Genomic DNA, 20,231 nt, shown 5'->3' with positions numbered 1-20,231 from the left:
CAGTTCTCTCGGGAGCCCCTCTTCAGGCGTTGCTGGGCACAACTGCTCTCAGTGTTTTCGTGGTCTTGCCCTGTGTCGTGGCCCCTGCCAGGAGCCTACCTTGTCTCCCCAGGTGGGGGGAATGTTCCTGCACCCATCCTTCCCTCTGCGGCTTGTGCCTCCATGCCCTTCTGCCCCCACGGTCCTGGCACTCAGCATACCATTTTGTGTTTTTCTTTTTTCCGCTTCCGAATGGGGACTATGCCAGTAACCCCTGTCGCAGGACAGCAGGAGCCTCGAGGAGGTGGGACGCTTGGATCGTCCCTCGATGAATGGAGCCCATGTGCCACCTCTGGCCAACCACTTAGGAGCAGGGGCTGCCTGCTGTTTCCTTAGGTGGGCGCAGCCTGGGACCTCACCTTACAGCATCCTGGAGGGGCAGGCTGGCGGGCAGGTGGGGGCTTGGGTGGTGAGCAGTCTGGAATCTGGGCCAGGCGAGGGGCTTGGGTGGTGAGCAGTCTGGAATCTGGGCCAGGCGAGGCAGCCTTCTCTTGGATCCTGGGTCAACCCCTTATGAGCCAGGTGGCTTTGGGCCTCAGTCCCCACATCTGCAGAATGGGGTGAGGAGAGGACCGTCATCAGGGGGTTGGCGCGGGGAATGGCTGAGGCTCACAGCCGGGTGCATTTCAGTGCTGTAGGACTGCCCACGTGCTGGCTGCTGGGCTCTTGCTCTTGGCTCCATCAAGGATCTTACAAATAAGAACAATGATACCAGCATGTCTGTCTTCCTAGCAAACCACACGGAGAGCTCTCCTTACCATTCCCTTGTGGCTCAGAGCAGCGAGGTCTCCTGTCCCCGCAGCAGAGTGCCCTCCCTTACCGGGGACCCACGATCTCACGTCCCGACACCCTGGGCTCTCTGCCCTGAGGAAGACCATCGACCAGCACTGGGAGTGTGCCCAGGGGAATCTCTGTACTGTACCTTCTCGAAGGCCTCCGGGCTTCCTGCTCACGGTTATTATCAGGACTGACTCCCATCATTTCAGGGATGTAAGCAGTTACCTTATTTAAGGCTCCTGTGTTTCTGTGGGTGAGCTAGGCAGAGGTTCCGTTATTTCTGAGGGTCTTTCCAGAACGTCCTGCTCGCTGGCTGAGGCGGGTTGCGTCGCTGACACTATTGACACGGAAGCGTCTATGCTGCCGTGACAGGATGGAAATTTCCACCATAGGAACCGTGTTCCCGGCAACATTACACTTCAGAATTTGGCCCAGGAGCGAGGTTCATGTGGGTTATCTGACAAGGGTGTGAGATGTAATCAGGTGCTGGGCATGTTAGTCTTGTGGCTAGATTTTCATGGCTGCAAACTAGGGACGTTGTGCCCACTGCTGGCACACAGGCAGCTACCGTGGGGCCAGTGGTCTCTCAGGCGTGGGCGGTGATGGGCCGTGGTCTCAGCCTGGCGGCTGCATCACCAGCATGTAGACCTCATTCTTGCATTTGCAGACAGTAAGTGTGAAATCCTGTTAGGCTGTAGTTTTGTAAAAAAGAAAAAGAAAAAGAAAAAGAAAAAAAGCATGTTCCTTCCTTTGAGTTATAAGTGAATGTGTAACGAGGCAGAGGTTAAGACGAATTGAATGATACATGGGGCTTCGTGAGAACCTTCCTTTCTCCTTCTCTCTTCCTTTTAATAAAAGGACTGCAGGTCCGGCACCTTCTAGCAACACACTCTCGGTGGAGGAGGGTTGGGCTTGGGAATGTGGGCTCCGGGATAAGGGTGTGTGTGTTCAAAGCCCCGCTCTACCACCTAAGACCCGGGCAGCTGGGCAAGTTCCCATCCCTCTCTGTGAAAGGCCATTGTCATCACCACCATCGTCCTACCCATCTCATTGGATCAGATAACTTCATACATAGGAAACACTGTGCCCAACATGTAGTGTTGGTTTTTGTTTTTGTTTTGTTTTAAGATTTCATTTACTTGGAAGAGAGAGAAAGAGTGGGGGGACATACAGAGGCAGAGGGAGAGAGACAGAATCCCAAGCACACTCGTCGCTCCATATGGAGCCAGACACGGGGCTCGATCCCGTGACCCTGACATCACGACCTGAGCCAAAACCACGAGTTGGATGCTCAACTGACGGAGTCACCTGGGTTACCGCCCCCCCCCCCCGGCATGTAGGGCTTAATAAACAGTAGCTACAATCCTTCTGAATGGTTATATATGTGATATAATAAACAATAGGTCGGATCAAAGCTGTTTGGTTATCATTCTAAAACTCAGTTTGAGGCAGAAATCGAGGCTTTAAAAAATAAGGGCAGCCGACCTGGTTCATGGTGACGTTCAGTGACGTGTCCCAGCTGTGCTGGCGTGACCCTCACCTCGGCCCCACGGGAGAGCGGAGGGGAGCCGCATGCAACAGCCACGGTCACAGGTTCTAGGTCTTGTCTTGGAGGGAGGGCGGCACCCTGGGAAGCCTCCTCAGGCCGCAAGGCACCGGTATGGGTAGACCAGGAGGCTGACGGCTTGCCTTGCCACGTCCCCAAAGCCATGTGGGGCATCGCGTCCACGTCATCGATGATAGAACCCTGTAAGCGACAGGTTCAGAGTTCCTGCAGGGGCTGCGGAGACCCTGGCTTGGATGGAGGCCAGCTTGGCTGACCCCCACGTCCCTCCTCTTTGTCCTCGGTCCTACAAAGCAGATCCGGTGATCACCCAGGCCCATGGTCACATTTTGTCAACTCCCTACACGAAAATGTTTCCTTCCTTCACGCATGTGCCCTAAAGCCCTGTTTTCGGGACGAATGAGACAGTGTGGTCAGAAGAGACTCTCCCAGGAGTGTGCACAGCTCTGGCGGGTGCCCGTGGCCCTCGCTCCCCTGCATGACCCGGGTTGGGGGTGAGAGATGGGTAGTGGAGAAGGGGGAAAGTCAGCCACTTTGTCAACTGTGTCAGTGGAAAGCGGGGGTCCAGGGGCCCGGGACAGCCTGGGAGGGCCACTTTCACCATCTAGCGTCCCTACACTCACTGTGACAGCTTTGCCCACCTTCGTAAGTGACTGCCCCTCAGGACGCCGGGCAGCCGGTTTTCATGCAAACTCGTGCAAAATGGACATTCTTCGTTGTCATGTCAGTGAGCTCGCTGTCACCTGAAAAGGGAGGACATGTTGGGCCTGTGTTTCTGTTGGGGTTTTGAAAATCTATAGGGTTGGGGCGCCTGGGTGGCTCAGTGGGTTAAGCCGCTGCCTTCAGCTCAGGTCATGATCTCAGGGTCCTGGGATCGAGCCCCGCATCGGGCTCTCTGCTCGGCAGGGAGCCTGCTTCCTCCTCTCTCTCTACCTGCCTCTCTGCCTGCTTGTGATATCTCTCTTTCAAATAAATAAATAAAAATCTTTAAAAAAAAAAAAAAGAAAATCTATAGGGCTTCAGCGGGGTGGGACGAGGGTGCTGGGGCAGCTCCGTGGGCAGCACAGGGCCAGGCCCAGGCTTCTGAGCCCCACGTGGCCTGAGAGAGCCTCTCTGTCCCCAGTTTTCCACCGGGGACTGAAAGCCCCCGTCCTCCGGGGCATCTCTGAAGGGAGAGCTGGCTTCGGGATGCTGGGTAAATTCAGCAAATTTATTATTCTTATTTGAGGGAGGACATGTTATGTTTTTCTCTTCATCTGATCTGGGGATTGGTATTTTAGCACGTGTGTGTGCGCGTGTGCGTGAATGCGTGTGTTCGCTCGCTGGTTTGAGAGATCATCTGTGCGGGATAGAGAAGGTAAGGTTTCCTCCTGCTTATGTGTCAAACCCAGATAAAGGCTTTATCTGTTGTGAGCTCTGTCGCTGTTGGGTCCCTGCCCTGGCCAGTTCCACCATGAAACCTAGAACGAGGGCCATGTGAAGGGACATCGGTCTGCTGCAGGCTCCCAGGCATGGGCCTCTGGTGGGAGAATCAGGCCAGAGTAGACATGGCGCGGGGTGGGAGTGGGGGTTGTAGGGCTGCAGGACGGGCTATCGGACCCCGAGCAGCTCCTTGCCCCTCCCGGCGCAGGGCTCCAACTCAAGCCTACCTGAGCCATCTGTCAGCATTCAGCAAAACTTGATCAGAATACGGTCACATTTCCAAGATCCCCCGCACCAGCTCTAGGGACTCGGTAATAAACACGGCAGTTGGCACCGTCATCGCTGCCCCAGTAATCGGCGCATCTACAGCCCTCCGAATCGCGTTCCCTTCCCCGTAGACGCCGTCTTCCTTTGCAATCCCCACTGCCTTTGCAGCAAAGAAACTGAGCATCTCCCTTGAACTTGAGCATCCTCCCTGGCTCACAGATGGTCGGTTCTGAGTCGCAAAATTGTAATTCGTGGTTTTAAAAAATCCTGGGAGCACAGAGGGGGTCCTCATGGTTGGAGCATGAGGGGGTGATCCCAAGGCTTCTCCCCTCTGTGCCGAAGGGCAGGGGCTATCAGGATGATGTCCATTTCCTTGACACAAAATAGTTGATGCTGTAACAGTATCTCCGTTGGAAAAACCTTGCAAGAGCTGGCAGTGACCTTTACCACTGGGGAAGCACCTGTACCCGCAGAAAGCCCGGAGGTGGAGAAGACCCCCGGCTTGCTGGCAGAGCTGGCGTTTCGGAGAGGGGAGCTGAGTTGGCGAGAGTCACACCAGCAGGGATGAGTAGAAACCAGAGCGTGAACTCCCTCACTTCCCGACCTGCCAGCTGGGGGTGACTTCCAAGTCGGAAGACCTGTGCCTGGCAGGTTCCTGGGTCCCCCAGTCATCGGCCCAGCCCTGCCCCGAAAGTGCAGGTCAGACCCAGCCTGGGAGCTGTGTTGGCAGAACCTGGGTCCCCCGGACCGCCTCTGGAGCTCACTCCAGTCGTTCTGACGCCCTGTGCTTTGTGCCAGAGTGGGTAGGATAGAGCAAACCTTGAGGATCAGAAGGGTTTTGGGACTTCATAGATGGAAAAGTCAAAGGAAATGGGATTTACGTGAAGACTTGAGCCTTTCTATTGGCTTGTGGATAAGCTTGATTTATAGAGAAGCCGTCGGGTTAGGGTTTCGAAGTCATGAAGGTTAGGAGGGAGCTGGAAAGTGGCGTTCTTTTCCTGCTGACTTCAGGTGTCCCAGGCAGATAAAGGGATTACCTAGGGAGGGGAGCTGAAGCCCAGTTCCCTTCACGCTACTGCCCGCCCGACACTCCTGTGGACAGCGGGGTCTGTTCACCTGTGAGCCAGGCTTGCCGAGTTTCCCACAACCAGGCACAGAGGAGAGGCCAACTAGGGGATGGGAAGGGGTCAGGGCAGAGGGCAGAGCAGAAACAAAGGCTATGGGTGAGGCCAGGAGAGGCCCCATGAGCCTGGCAGACACCTGGGGCCTCACCAGAGGCAAAGAAGAGGGAATCGCTGAGGGCTGGGACGTGGCCAGGCCAGGTGGGCCAGCCTGCTGGGAAAACCAGGCGATTCAAGCATTTTCCTATGACTTCCTGGGCTCCACCTGTCCTGGTGCACCTCCACAGCTGAGCGTCCCGGTGGCACTGGGGTGCATAAGCCCCAGGCAGACCCATGCCCATGCCTCTTCTCCCTAGGAGCATCCTGGAGTTCGGTCAGGGACGTGGTCCTGGCAGGAGAGCCCCGAGAGCCCAGGGTGGGTGGGGGATGCGGCAGGCTGGCTGCGGGGGACAGGGGGCGGGGCACGGGTCACTGTTCCAGGGACAGTGACCCCGACACTCGAGTGGCTCCCAGCAGCCACGGGTGTCCGCTCGAGGTGAGTGTCTGGGCCACCCCGCGCTTCGAGGGAGTCCACGTGGGGACTTTCACGGAGGCTGTATGGCCAAGGCAGCTTCTTAAGGGAGAGAGTCATGGACGGATACAAAACAGCTTTCCGAAGGACGTATGGCTCTCGAGGCCTTTTTCACTTGATACCGGCAGAACAACCGGGCCGCTCTAATAAATTACCCGTGAGCGATCCCTTGCACAAAGGGGTCTCCGTTCCTGCCAGAAGAGTCCACGGAGCTGCGGGGCGAAGCGAAGCCTGTCAGGCAAGGCGTCCACTCCCTGACAGCACGGAATGGGCGGTCTCATGAGCTTTTTCCCATGTCTTTCTCATGATTTCTGCCACGGAAAGACATGTCGTCTGGAGATCAGTGGCACGTGCAGACGCTCGTGCTGGCCGGTGTAACCTGCACACGTACGCTTGTATTTCTATGTGGGTATTTCTTTTCAAGTCAGGGAAAGGGTGGAAAGGTTCGCAGAAGCCAGGCTTCCAGAACACAAAGGCCCTGGGCTGGCAGAGTTCGGTTTAAGAGAAATTAGCTTTTGAGATCACACACCATCCCAGACACATCCAAATTCATATCTGCTCTGCATACGTTTACTTTGTTCCGAGGGAGAAGGTGATGTATGATTGATACGGTCGGTCCTAAAGCCTCTGCTTAGGATAAGTTAAGAAAAGGGGGGTGGGGCAAAGCCTGTGATCATAAGACAGTAAACTTGACCATGATTTTTAAACTACACTGGGAAAACCCTATTCCACCTCAGATCAAGCAGGAATGTCTAAGGTAAGAGATGTGAGGCGTGGGACGCCTGGGTGGCTCAGTTGGTTAAGCCGCTGCCTTCAGCTCAGGTCATGATCCTGGGGTCCTGGGATCGAGTCCCGCATCGGGCTCTCTGCTCGGCAGGGAACCTGCTTCCTCCTCTCTCTCTGCCTGCCTCTCTGCCTACTTGTGACCTCTCTCTTTCTGACAAATAAATAAAATCTTTAAAAAAAAAAAAGATGTGAGGCGTTCTACACTCTCAAGAAATAATCTCTAGCCGACGTTTTTTCTGCTTCTTGGTGAGTTTGCTTCCTTCCCCATCGGAGTGATTTTCAGCGTAGAAAATGTTTGAATTTTTTCCCTATTCTCGTGACAGGATAAAGCATGTACTCATCATTCAGCAAATTTCTTTTCTTTTTTTTTTTTTTAAGATTTCATTTATTTATTGGACAGACAGAGATCACAAGCAGGCAGAGAGGCAGGCAGAGAGAGGGGGAAGCAGGCTCCCACTGAGCAGAGAGCCCGATGCGGGGCTCAATCCCAGGACCCTGGGATCATGACCTGAGCTGAAGGCAGAGGCTTTAACCCACTGAGCCACCCAGACACCCCATCATTCAGTAAATTTCTTATGACTTTTCTGTTATAAACAAAGTATTTTTGCTAAGTGTTGGGGACAGGGAATGTGGATAAAGCATGGCCCCTCGAGGAGTTTAGGTTTCCCTGGGACAGGGGTCATGGGGGGTGGGGAGATGTACGGGAAGGGTCCTGGGAACTGGGAGCAGAGCGGGTGGGCATCAGTCCCACCGAGTAGAAGCTGGGGCAGGGGATGGATGTGTGATGAGCCCAGATCCCCAGAAAAGAAAGGGGTCAGAGCCGCCAGAACGGCCCTGCTGAGCGCCTGGCCATGGGGCTGGAGGGACTCTGGACCAGGCCGCGTGGCTGAAGTTCTGGCTTCCCACCTGCTGGCTGCAGGACTGTGGGAAGGTTATTTAGCTCTCCATGCCTCAGTTTTCTCATCTGTAAAGTGGGGGCATTAGAGTACGTCCCACGGAGGGTGGTGTGGGTATCAGATACGTTAGTACGTACATGTTGGAGCAAAAGACAACACGGGGCCCAGCAAGCCCGGGGAAGCGCAGGCCGCTGCGGTCAATACCGTCCTGTCGCGGAAGCAGTTTCACATCCAGAAAGAAAGAAGGAGGCCTGGGACCGAAGGGCAGTGAGAGACAGGACAGAGGGCTCCCGCTGAGGGAGGGCAGGTGTGTGCGTGTCAGGACATGGAGTAGGATTCCTAACTGCAAGCCGAGGGACCTTGGATCATAGGGGACAATGGGCAGGACAACAGGAAGGGAGACACCTGGAAGGAGGTGTGATGAGCCCCTCTTGGGCAAATCACCTTTCTCCTGACTGGCACCGACCATGGGACTGGCCGGTGGTGTCGGCCAACCTGCGGGGGCAGCTGGCCAGGGGCCCGGGGGAGTGTCATGCCTCAGGCCACATTTCGAAGTCATTTCAATAGCCAGGAGCCAGATTCAAACCCACCTTGCTCTCCCTGTTCTGCTGGGTGCCTCACTGGTCTCTGTTCTCCTGGGAATGCCCGTGGGTGTCCTGCCCAGAGACGAGGACTCCGGGCTGCCCAGGGCCTGGCAGTGGTGCTCAGACCCTGAGAAGTCACCTTAGGCTGGCTCCTGCGAAGGGCACTGAGGATGGGCACTGGGGTGTCCAGAAAACAAGTCCGTCTGTCCAGGGCAGCGCCCCATCTCCGGCCAGTTCGGGAGTTCTCCCTGTGGCCACACGTGGTCCTTACAGTTGACTTCTTGGGGTCCCACGTGCTGTTGGCACACATGCGTGTCTGTGTTGGAGTCTCCTGCGTACCCAGGGGGACCAGCCGCCTGCGGGGGACCCGAGGCCAGAGCTGGCAATAGGAACACCGCCGCGGCAATGATATCACTAACACTCTGACCGCTGACGTGCTGCTGGGCTCCATGCCCCACCGGACCCTGACGCTGGCGCTGAGGGGGGCTGGATGGCCCTGTCCCCGCGGTGGAGGAGCCTGGAGGGACAAGCCTGATGTCCGACCGGATTGCCTCCAGGCCTGTTGCTCTGACTTATAAGGCGGTGAAGAGTTGACATGGGAGGAAACAGAAGAAAATGGTCCAGAGGCGTGGAGGAAGAAGACGTTTCAGGGGAGGGAGGGGCTGTGTTCCCTGAGACCCGGCCCAGCACCGAAGGCCCCTCATCCTCATCTCGTTTCCTTTTCCAAGCTGCATCTGGTAGGTGTCATCCCCAATTTATAGATGAGCAAACTGAGGCACACAAAGATACATTAGTTGCCGTCTGATAAGCACGGACGGGCTTAGGATCTGACCTATGGACGGTCAGCCTAGAAGCGTCGCTCTGTTCTCCACGGGCCACATGACTGGCAGGACCAGGATGGAGCCAGCAGAGAGAGGACATTCTCTGGGGTGAAGTGCCCCAGCCAAGGCACGTTTGGGGGAGCCCCCCGGACTGGCCTGGTGTGTGGGGACAGTTGAAGTACTTACTGGATGATGGGAGGTGAGCCTAGAAGGGCCAGCTGCGGAAGGAAGGTCTTGAACCTGAGGCCGGAGCCCACGGAGTCAATCCTGGATGGAGATCATGGGGCCTCATCCAGAGGGGGCCCCAAGAGACTCGGGGTGCCCCCCACTATCCCCATGGGTGCAGAGGACTCTGGGCTTTCTCTCATGAGACTGATTTACCCCACGAGACCAGTGGGGCACTGTAGGCACCCGGTCAAGGACAGCATTTCCAGGAGTGGGTGCCCAGAGCAGGTCACAGGACAGGACCTGGGCTGAGCTGGGGACGAGCACACCCAGCAGTGTCAGAAGGTGTGGGAGGCCCGGCCAGGCCCGGTGCGGTTCAGCGGGCACGAGATAGTATAATGCCCATTTCATGGTTTTCTTGTCCAAAGCCCTCTGCTCTAGGGCCCCTTTGGCTCATGTTAGGGAGAAAGGCCTTCATCTGAGCCTTCGCGGTGTCCATATCCCACTGACCCCCAGACCCAAAGTCCTGCGCACAGAGGAGCTGGACGAGTGCCCTTGGTGCCATGACTGGCTTCTGGGGGGGGGGGGCATGAAAAGGGAACAGCACTTTAGCGACTCTGCCGTCCTCCGAGGCTGTGGAGTAACTCGGCTTTGAGGGACAGGCAGGGGCCTGGCATTGTGCAGCAGTGTTTCAAGGGGATGGGCTTGCCCCTTACTGTTGGGGCAAGAGGGCAGAGGGGCTGCGTGCCCTCCCCCGGGGTGCTCGCAGGGCACTGAGCGCCGTCCCGCACGGAATCTGTGGACACTGTAGTTTAAGTTCTTAGACCTGGTCGGGCAGAAAGAATGAGGGAGCTGCTTCTGCCTAGAGCCAGGCAGAAGTGGAAACCAGGAGGGCCCTGGGCTGGGGCAGCAGACTCAGAGACAGACCGATGGATGGTAGAGGGACATTGACCGTGAGGGAGACCACCGACCCGGGACGACGACACTGAGAGGCTCTAAGGAAGGAAGGTGGAAAGGCCTCCCAAACCATGGCCAGGTGGCCATTTTGAGTCCATGAAAGTGGTACCCCGAGGAAAGGCCTCCGAAAGCGTGGCACTTTGTCTGCTATCCCGCCGTGGCGGGCGCACGGCCCCGGGAAAGCCAGTGGTCCATGGTCATGGTCAGACAGGTCACAGCGCTGCTCTGAAGCTGCACTGGGCTCGCTGCCCCAACACTACCTGGAGTGGTAGAGGGGATGCCATGCCATTTCCATGGTTTGGGGACACATGATAACGTCCTCCCATCACAAGTGACTCTCGCTCATTCCTAGCTCACGTTACGATGCCCAGCTCCTGCCGTCGCCGTCAGTTCAAAGCCGTCCCGGTGTTTCAGAAGGTGCACAAAACAGGAGAAGGAGGTTTGCTGCTTAGTAGGGAAAACCCGGGCAGGGGTGTGAAGGTCCTTGGGCATCTGAGGGAAGGACCAGGCAGGGTAAAAATGAAATGGCCAGGTGCATAGGAATATGGACTTTGGTCCTTTTTGTCTTGAGGCTGCTCTTGGAGAGGGAGGAGGAAGCGTCTGGAGAATGAGGGTCAGTTTTCACCAAGAGCTCCTTTTAGTTTTGGGGCCAAGAGTAGTGGGGAGGGGAAAGGGGGTGGAGGACAAAGGGGAGAAGGGGAAGGAGGAAGGGAGGAAGGGTGGAGGGGGGAGGGGGGAGGGGGAGGAAAGAGAGGGTGATGAAGGGGAGGGGGAGCAGGGAGCTGCGCAGCCGGGCTTATCTTACAAACACCGGCATCCAGAGAGGAATCAGAGCGTGGGTGCGGAGAGCAGGTCCTCGTGTGGTCTTGGGATGAGCGCAGTGTGACAATTGGGGATTATTTGGTACCTTACTGACACTTTTGGCATCATTTGAAAAATGAGAAGGATTTTTTTTCTTCATTGTTCTAGCCAGGTTTAGAAGTGTGTGAAAAAGACCAGTTCTGCTTTTAGAAGCACAAAAATAACACCTGCTTCACGCCTGGCAGGCAGCTGGAAATGACTTCCATCTGATTCTCCGGTGTCGGCGCTGGGGCAGGGCCGGCGTGGGCGTGGGGGGTGTGTACATGGTGTGTGTGTGTGTGTGTGTGTGTGTGTGTGTGTGTGTGTGCTGGGGCTTGGGGCATGTGCGCATGTGTGTAACGGGTATGCGCGGTGGACGGGGCGCGCGCACATAGATGGGACCTACGCGTGTAGACGGGGCGCGCGCGAGTAGACGGGCGCGCGCACATAGACGGGGCGCACGCACATTCCTGGGTGCACAACGGGTCCTCACTGCGAGGGCTCCTGTGGATATGAATTACAGAGGGGGCGCAGGAAGTTGAAATGGAATCCGGATTTAATGTGTGAGCCTCTCACTCACCACGCAGGCGCGGGAGTCTAGAAATCAGGGAGTGACTCTCCGAGACTCTGATCGTTGTTCCTGTTTGTTTTGTGCTGTTCTCTCCCTCCGCCCCTGCGACCCTCGGCCCCCAACTCTGACATTAATTCTCTTCCAGGGCTGCCGAGGCCACTGAGGCAGATTCGGTGACCTATGCAGAGGATTTAGCCCCCACGTGGCCCGTGACAGCTACGTGGGAAGATGCTGATGGTGTCACTGGCTGGACGCTGTCTGTCTCACCCCCCGGGGTCAGTGAGGTTTTCAGCTCCTCTGCACGAGTCCACGGAGGACCGTGGGCACCGTGTGCTGGGCTCCAGGCGTGGTGGCTGGGATGGAGAGCCTCACCGGTGTGTACCTCTGTCCTCGTGGCCTGGCGGTGGGGTCTGTGTCCAGCCGCACTCACGCCGTCCAACCCCATAGCCGTCTTAGCGGGAGAGCATCCCAGAGAATCCCATGGGATATTAACAGTGGCACCATTGCCCATCCCTGAAGTCATGTGGGTCACCGGGGGCCACAGACTCCCGTAGCCAGCCCTACCGGGCTGGGTGCTCAGAGCCACTCTGACACCAAAGCCAGACCAGAGACCTCACGGGAATGGGTTTAAATTAGGGACAAAGGAGCGCTTCACCCACTCTGGGATGTGATGAGCCTCGCCATGAACGGTGCCCGGTCTGGAGAAACCTCCCTGCACCGTGGGAGCGAGGCCCTGGGCGCTGTGCTAGCATAGGCACTCCTGAGAATAAACCCTCCCATGGAGGGAGCATGTGCACGTGGGCCGAGCCCGCTTCGTGAGGTCTGCATAGACACGGACAACGCTGGCACACGCGGGAAGCGTTTACACTCCAGTGGTGACATGAGCCGTCAGAACACGGCCTGCACCAGCCCCCACCCCAGAAGGCAGAGGACCTCTCTGTGCTCCACCCGCCCTCCCTCCCATCTTCTCACGGACTGGCTCTTCCTGATTTCCGAACTCTGAGAATGTTCTGGAGCGTCTTGGTGCTAACCAGATCACACAGGCTTGGGACTGGTGTCATTTTTGTGTTCTGGGACATCGGCATTGACCTCTGTCAGGCAGGTAGGAAGGTATGACTGCATTTTCGCCTTGTGGCAGAGAGGACAGCGTCAATGGGACACAGTTGTGGGGAGTGGGGGACGGGCTGCGCCTTCGGTGGTGAGAGGGACTGCACACCAGGGAGGCGTGAGTCTTGCCTGGCAGAGCGAGAAAATGTCTATGTAGCTCTAGGATTCTGGGAGTTCGTGGTGCAGAATTTTACCTCCGAAAAATACAGAGAATAAAATCACGTATAGATTTAAAAAATAGCCAATAATCTGTTTATTTCCTGGCTCTTTCTAACTTGCTTGTGGCCAAGAACATCTCTGTGAAGTGAGAGCCCTGCTCAGTCCGAGGGAAGAGGCTATGTCAGGCTCTGCATGGTGGTGAACTTGGGCCTGACACCGGCCATGACCGTGGCCCCTGCCGAGGGGATTTCCTGTCTCGGGAGCCCGTGGCTGTTTCCGTGGGAACCGCGTGGGAGTCGCAGCTACCGTCTGGTTGTCTCGGGAGAGACGTGTGCACGTGGCTCACATCTAGAGGATTCTACTGCCAGAAGGGGTTCATCCTGGGGAAACTGAGGCCAGGATGGGTGGGTGGCCTTTCCCTGTCCTCGTTTTCCTGGTCACGTTTAATGACGCAGAGTTTCATCTGCTCCTCGAACCTTGTTATGAGAAGTCTACACTGGGGACGTGTTCTAACCAGGTTTTGTGCCATGAGGATGACCCAAGGAAGTCAGAACGACCCTGGATAGAAGGACTCCCTCTGGAAGGGTTGCCGGATGGCAGCAGGCATCTCTTCTAGAACAATCCGGGGTTTCTGTCTCACAGGGCAGACCGTCCGTCAAGCCGCTGCTTATGAAGTCTTAGGGAGAGTCATCTTCGGGGGGCGCAGGTGGGGCACGAGCGGGTGTGAGCAGGGCGGGGCTGACTGTGTGAGGGTCCGGGTGTCGCTGGAACAGATCGCCGCGCACTTGGAGACTACAGACAACACATGTGCATTGTCTTCAAGTGCCGGGTGTTAGGAGTCCCAACTCGGGACTGTGCTCTTTCTGGAGGCTTCCAGGAGGCATCTTGTCCTTGGCTCTCCCAGCTTCCGGGGTGGTCCTTCTTGCCTTGCGGCCCCTCCTCCCGTCTTCAAAGCCAGCAGGTGCCGTCTTGGGATCTCTGGTCCCCGACCTCTGCATCCTTGATCGTATCTCCCAGCACTGCCCCTGCCCCGCCTGCCTCCCTCTTCCCTTAGAAAGAGGGATCCTGCCTGGATAATCCAGAAGATATCTCCGTCTCAAGATCCTTAATTTAGTCCCGTCTGCCAAGTAACACAGATTCTAAGGAATAGGGTATGGGCATCTTTGGGGGTTAGTATTCGTCTGCCACAGGAGTGGGCACAAATCCCCCCATCCTTCCCTGCCTCCCGCCATCCTGTATCCCTCCCTCCCTCCCCCATCCCCCACCCCATCCCTCCATCCCCGCCTCTCTCCATACCTCCATCCACCCCGAGTTCTCACCCCAACCCCCCAACACTCAAGGCCTGAAAAACCCCAGGGCAGGTGGGGATTGCTTTGATGGAACACGCTTCTGTTGTGCCTAGGTGAGCTTTGGAGACATGAACTAGAACCTTCTATCAGAGAATGGGCCCTGAGGTCACCTTTCCTTGTGCTCCCATGCAGATGGCAGCTGCCCTGAGGGCCCGTGAGGAGGTGCCCCTGTGGGTGACTCTGGAGACGTGGCCGGGTGCCCCTCCTCCCCCCCAGCAGCGTGGCTTCCTGGCTAGGATAAATTCTGTCAGCGATGGGGAGCAGCAGCCCTGAGGCTGTCCACCAGCGAGCATTGACAGGCCGTCACCCCCCTCCTACGGAGCTGGGGCTGGCCGGCGTCCGCCTGGCTCCTGGGTGATGTCCCACCCCTCCCGGCCCCTTCCTGTCAGAGCTGCATCCCCCATTCTCCCCCAGAGCAGGTGCGCCCCATCCCTTACCTTGCCTTTCCTCCACCTTGTGAGCACACCTGCCCGAGAGACGTGACGTGGAAGGAGCCCAGCTGCCCGGGTGCTGGGGCGAACCCCACTCCGGAGTTCTCAGGGCAGGTTCACAGCCTGCGGCATCTGCTCCGTTCCTAGTAAGGTGTCTGGAGATGTGGCCACGCCCAGCGGTCAAGTGGCAAAACTGCAGAGCCCGGTGGTTCCCATTCTGCGTGGGGCGGCCGCCTCGGCGCGGTCATGAGTGGGGAGCCCTCTGTGGCTCTCCCTGCAGGCTCCATGCACCACGACGGCCTGTCCCCAGTTATGTTTGCGGCAGGCGTGTTCCCCAGAGGGCTCAGCGTGCTGAACGGTCAGGATGGCACTTGACCTTGGGACAACGGCAGATTCAGCCCGGCTCTCCAGGCACCCACTGCTCCTATCTGCCACCTGGCCCAGCCCGGCACAGGGGGACAGCGCGCCTTTGCTTGGTTTGGCTCCGAAGCCAGACCTGGGGGTTGGCCCACCAGCCGCCGCTTCTGAAGCCGCAACTCGGGAAACCAAAGCCGAGGGACCCGGTGGCTTGCCGGAGTTTGCGGGACAGGCTGCTTACTGTTTTCTGCAGGTAACCAGGGTCAGGGGCCTAATGGGTCCCCGAGGGCTCAGACGGCAGGGCCCGGTTTGCCGGCGCTGCCCGCGAGGAGCCGAACCCCCCTCCCGTGCTGCCCCTTCTCGCTAGGCTGGATGGCCGCGGGAGGCAGGAGGCGGGTCTACAGCAGGAGGCCTCAGGGAGCACCCGTTCCGGTCAGAGGACAGGCACCCTCCTGCATGCACCCGGGGTTCTGGAACAGAAGCCAGGGTCCTCCCCCAGTGTCAGAACACCCTCCAGCACCCCACAACTGAACAAAGCACCTGAAGGCTAAGGGAGGCTTTGACCCGCTCAGAGCTCTTTGGATGCAAACAGGGGTTTTGTCCTTAGATCCAGAACATGACTCAGGCAGGGGGCATCCTTGGCCTCTGGCGATGGGGGACTTTGTCTTTTGGGGAGGAAAGGAATGTCCTGGCTTCCCGTTCTCTGGGAGGAGTCTCCGCCCAGCAGACTGAAGGCACATTCCTGAGTCTGGCTAACCTTGACCGTGAACAGGAGACACCACAGGTTCCCCCACCTCTCCGCTGTGGTCCTGGGCAGGGCAGACGCTCCAACCCGGGGGGGAAGACACTCCCAGGTTGGGCAGCGTGGTGGGAAGGTCGGTTCACTGCTGACCTGCTGTGTGACTGTGGGCAGGCCATGAACCCTCTCTGAACCCTTGCTTCTCATCTGCAGCTTACGGGGAAGAACCTAGTGCTGGGCTTGCCTTGGGGCTCAAACGGGAAGATGTGAGCACGCTGGTGCTGGGCTCGCCCCGAGCACACCCAGTGCGGACATGTGCCCGAGAGCGGGGCTGCTCCCCGAGCGTCTCCTCTAAGGGCTCCTTTCTACCAAAGGAGACATCTGTGTGCCCCCCACTCAGCCAAAATGATGTTGCTGTGTGTTCTCTGAACCTTGTCGGTTGGACAGACACTGTGTCCCTCCAAAGCCCCTCTAACCAAGGTCCGAGTGCCAGAGCTTGCCGGCGTCCCCTGACATGGGAAGACCCGGTGTCCAAGCGGGGTTCCCAGCCCTGTGATGGAGGCACCGGACACTGTCCTCTCTGTTCATCTCTCCTCTTCTCTCTCTCCTGTCTGGGTTTTGCTTTGGCTCCTGGCCTGTTTTAGGGATGGGTTGCCTGCACCCTGCGTGGCCCGGCCCCTCGTGGTTTTTGTCCCTGGGATACCCGGGGTGTCACGACCCCAACTGGAAGCCACAGGACAAGCATTTATGTGAACGAGTGTCCATGGCACACGGGGGAGGAAGCCGGCGGCCCCTCCACGGTGCCCAGAGCTGGGTGGGGGGTGGAGCTCCTGGGCGGGAAGTAGGACAGGGGGTTGGGGCGCCTCCCCTCCGTTTCGTATTTCCAGAAGGGGACACGCACAAGGCTCTGCAGCCAAGGACGCTTTCATGACATGAAGACAGAGTTGTGCATGGGTGGGACCCCCTCAAAGCCCACTAAGGGGGTTCCCAGCCCCCCAGCACCACATGAAGTTCTCCACCTCCAAGTGGGCACGCGGACCTCTGCAGGTCCGGGAGGAGGACAGAGAGGTGACGTCACCTTCCACCGTTGCTTTGACATTCTTCTATCCCAAACGTGTGTTTTTTGTTTTTTTTTTTTCTGAAGAAAAGCAGGTTCCTGAGATTAGAAGAGGCACAGCCCCGAGCCCGAGCCCGGTCCTGCCCCGTCTCGGCTGCCTGGCGCGTGCAGGCCCCACACGGGAGGACCCCTCCCGTCCAGCACGCCGCAGCCCACCTGTCTTTTCAGGCTGCGCTGGGAGCCAGCGTCGCCCTCGGAGGCACAAGTCTGGAGCTTCCCCGGCCTTGTGGGACCTGGCCGTGTGCTGCTGCAGCCAGCTCGGGGGTGCGTGGGCAGACCCACCGTGCCCGCCGCTGGCTGTAAATGACAAGACCCCAGGCTACACCGCAGCGGTCCACCTCCTCCCCTGAAATGGCCTCTGCTCCCACAGCTCCCATGGTGGGCTTCCTGGCAAGCTGTCCCTGGACATCGCAGCCTGTGACCCCAATACCAGGGGACAGCCCCGGATACTGTCACAGGATCCCCCGTGGGCGCTGCTCCGAGGAAGGGGCCTCTCAGAGCCCCAGGGTGCGGGGCTACCCCCAGGCCAGGGGACTGCCTTTGGCCTCCAAATGACCGATGGTCATCTCGTGGTCATCTTGGAGACTCATCTGCACCCTCAGGCGGTTCCTGATTCCCAGGTCAGCAGCCTAAGGGAAGGTTTGCTCGTGAGTAACCCCGACTCTGACCTGAGCTGCCAGGAGGCCGGCAGTGAACGCACAGATGCCTGCCGGGCAGGAATGCTCCCTCAGTGATGTCATACAGGTCCCCATGGCCCGGGCCCCGGGCTGCCTGCCTAGAGCCCCTGCACCAGGAGCTTGACCTTGCAGAGGAGAAAGCCTTTGCTGTCCCCCGGCTTCTCCACGTGGACAGACTCCACCGAGGGGCAGACACACTCTACGCTTTGGGGTCCGGGTCCCTCCCTGCACTTTTCTCCCTTGGCTCTGGTGCCTGTTTGCTGACCAGAGTCACCTGCGTCCCAGGGGCAGGCATGTGAGCTCCTTCTCCAGACTCCGTGCACGCCTCGTTCCTCTGACCCCTTCCCACCCGGCGACACCAGCCCTCCCCAGGCGACTGTCGCTCTGCGTAATGAGGCAGATCGCTGGGCCACAAGCTTCCTGCCTTCTGCTTCCGCTCCTCTCTGCCTGATGAAACTAGTCCTTGGGGACGCCCCGTCCAAATCGAGGTGGCACCCAGCGACAGGCGGGGTGCGGAGGGGTCCCGCCTGTGAAAGACGAGGAGGCCGCTGGGCGAGAACTCCCCAGGCCCACGCAGGTGCGGGGGTGCTTGGAGCACAGGGTCAGTGGCCCGGGAGAAAGTCTAGAACAGGGGGCTCTGTGGACGGCATCACTGCCCCTTGTGCCGCTGGGTATGGGAGGTCAAATACGTCGTTCGCGCGACTGTGGTCCTTGGAGGGTCTCCTCAGACAGCGTTTCTCAGGAACTGAGAGAACGTTCCGGAACCGGGAGTCGCTCCCTGTGGGTGCAGTTGCTCCGATTCTACTGTATCTCCTGGAAGGTTGACAGGGCTCGCAGTGTGATGGGACGGGTTTCCTTTTGACGAAGCTCTGGGACGGAGACTTGGCAGAAATTCAGAGCAATTCGATGTGGCAGCAAAATAGTAAACTCTTGATTATTAATTAGCGCTACTTTATTTAATTATAAGATAATGACATGCATCCATTTTACAATGAATAATTCATGTGTGTATAAATGATAAATACACAAAATAAGAATCATTTAATTAATAAAGGCACTTGCTTACCGTCGTGGGGGGGAGGGGGCACGGCCGGTGGCATGGCCCCAGGCTGAGATCTGTTCACCCTGGCTATGGGGTCCTGGGGGGGGAGCACCTGCCTCCTCGGTCCTAGGTGAGGTGGCTTCCCCAGAGGCCAGAGAACCCGCTTGCGAGCGGCCCGTGAACCCTGCGGGGCGCCCACGAGCCAGGAGCGGCTAAGGGAACCCACGGGATGTGGAGGAGGCACGGAGGAGGCCGACGTCCTTGCCCAGAACTCGGCGTTTACACACGCGTGAAAAATCTTGCTTATCACCTCGGTTGAGTCGTTAGCGTATGTGCGCGCTTGCCCCCCTGCGAGGGGGGTCAACCCATGCCCCCCACGGTGGCTGGGAATGAGTATGATGTGCTCTCTGCAGGATACAAGACCCTCCTGAAGGGGATCTCTGGCAAGTTCAACAGCGGGGAGCTGGTGGCCATCATGGGGCCCTCCGGGGCTGGGAAGTCCACACTCATGAACATTCTGGCCGGGTACAGGTGAGGACACCTGACGCGGAGAAGGGGGTCTTGCTGTTGTTGGCCTGGGGCAGCCACCAGAAAGGCGAGGCCCTCCTGGGTCTGTCCTATCATTCTTAAGTTCTGTACAGACTCTGGGGAGGCCTGTGGGGTTGAGCATGAAGGGGTCTTAGGATGGGAGGGCTCAGTCGGCTCAGCATCTGACTCTTGATTTCAACTCGGGTCATGATCTCAGGGTCATGAGATCAAGCCCCGTGTCAGACTCTGGGCGCTTCAGGGGGTCTGTTTGAGAGTCCTCTCTCCCTCTCCCCACCCCACCCTTTCTCTAATTTAAGGGGGAAAAAAAAAAAGATTGAAAAAACCATAAGGTAAGCTGCAGGAGAACAGTGAGGCTGGGCCTGGGGCCCCCGTGCTCTAGCCTGGGCCTGTGTTAGCACCCGAGTCCCTCCAGCATCTCTCCTGGGGCAGCGGCCGGAGAGGGAATCTTCCCACGTGTTGAATTCCCCTCTTGGAGCCGGCAGTCGTCTGCTCTCGGGCTCCCACTTGCCAACGTTAGCAAATTCTGCTAACACTAGCAATGCTTTCATCTCCTGGAAGAGAGGACAGCTGTCACCCCTTTCCTTACGCCCTCTGAATTACTCTTTAATGCCAGAAATTAGGATTTTTAAAAACCTCCCATATGGCAGGTTTCTGCCTGTTGAATTCATATCAGAAGTTTGAGGCCAAGGCCCCGTGTCACGGGGGCGCCATGGTGGGGGCAGGATAGGGATGGCCACTTTCAATACAACCACACCACAGCCACTGCCTGGCCCGTGGGCGCTCCGGCAGCCTGGGGCCGCTGACCGCTGCCTGGAAGTGCCTGGGCCCGAGCCTGGCTCCCAGGGCAGCTGCGGGATGCCAGTGCTTCCCCTGAGGAAAGAGCCCAAGGTCACTGTACTGGCCAAGACAAGTTGGAAACCAGAAGTGATTTCGCTGGTCGCCACAGCCCCTTGGTGTCCCTGTGCTATGGGACATCTAGGAGGCGGGTCCTTCGGGGAAAGCCTGGGCCCCCCCAACTCCCCCAGGGGCTGGGATGACGCACGGGGAGAGCACAGGGAGGCGCGGTGCACAGTGGGCCTGGGGGAGGGGGAAGGGAGAAGGTGGCTGGCATCCCCCGACCTACTGCATGAGGGGACAAGGAGCATCCCCTGGGCCGCAGGGGTGCAGGGCCTGGCCCAGTCCTCCAGCCCCCTGTGCCCCGGGAGCTGAACCCTCTCAGGCCTCGGGAACTGGTTCTGACGGGGGCCGCTACACCCTTGGCTGCAGAGTCCTGGCCTTGGGGGCCTTCAGTGTAGCTGTGGCTACTCACGAGATCATTCAGAA

At 58.2% G+C, this 20,231-nt stretch overlaps 1 protein-coding gene across 3 annotated transcripts in view; it reads left to right on the top strand.

Annotated features, from left to right (window-relative positions):
• The window catches only part of ABCG1 (ATP binding cassette subfamily G member 1), a 72,804-nt gene that overhangs the window by 29,593 nt on the left and 22,980 nt on the right, over positions 1–20,231 (top strand). For all 3 annotated transcript variants that reach the window (XM_047719573.1, XM_047719565.1, XM_047719557.1), the window contains exon 3: positions 18,773–18,890. In XM_047719573.1, the coding sequence (XP_047575529.1) occupies positions 18,773–18,890 (118 nt within the window). The remainder of the gene's footprint in view (positions 1–18,772; positions 18,891–20,231) is intronic.

This window comes from Lutra lutra, chromosome 1 (genome assembly GCF_902655055.1).
Source record: "Lutra lutra chromosome 1, mLutLut1.2, whole genome shotgun sequence".
In the NCBI taxonomy this organism is placed as follows: Eukaryota; Metazoa; Chordata; class Mammalia; order Carnivora; family Mustelidae; genus Lutra; species Lutra lutra.
The sequence above is the reverse complement of the archived record's forward strand: the minus strand, read 5'-3'. Positions and strand labels throughout refer to the sequence as shown.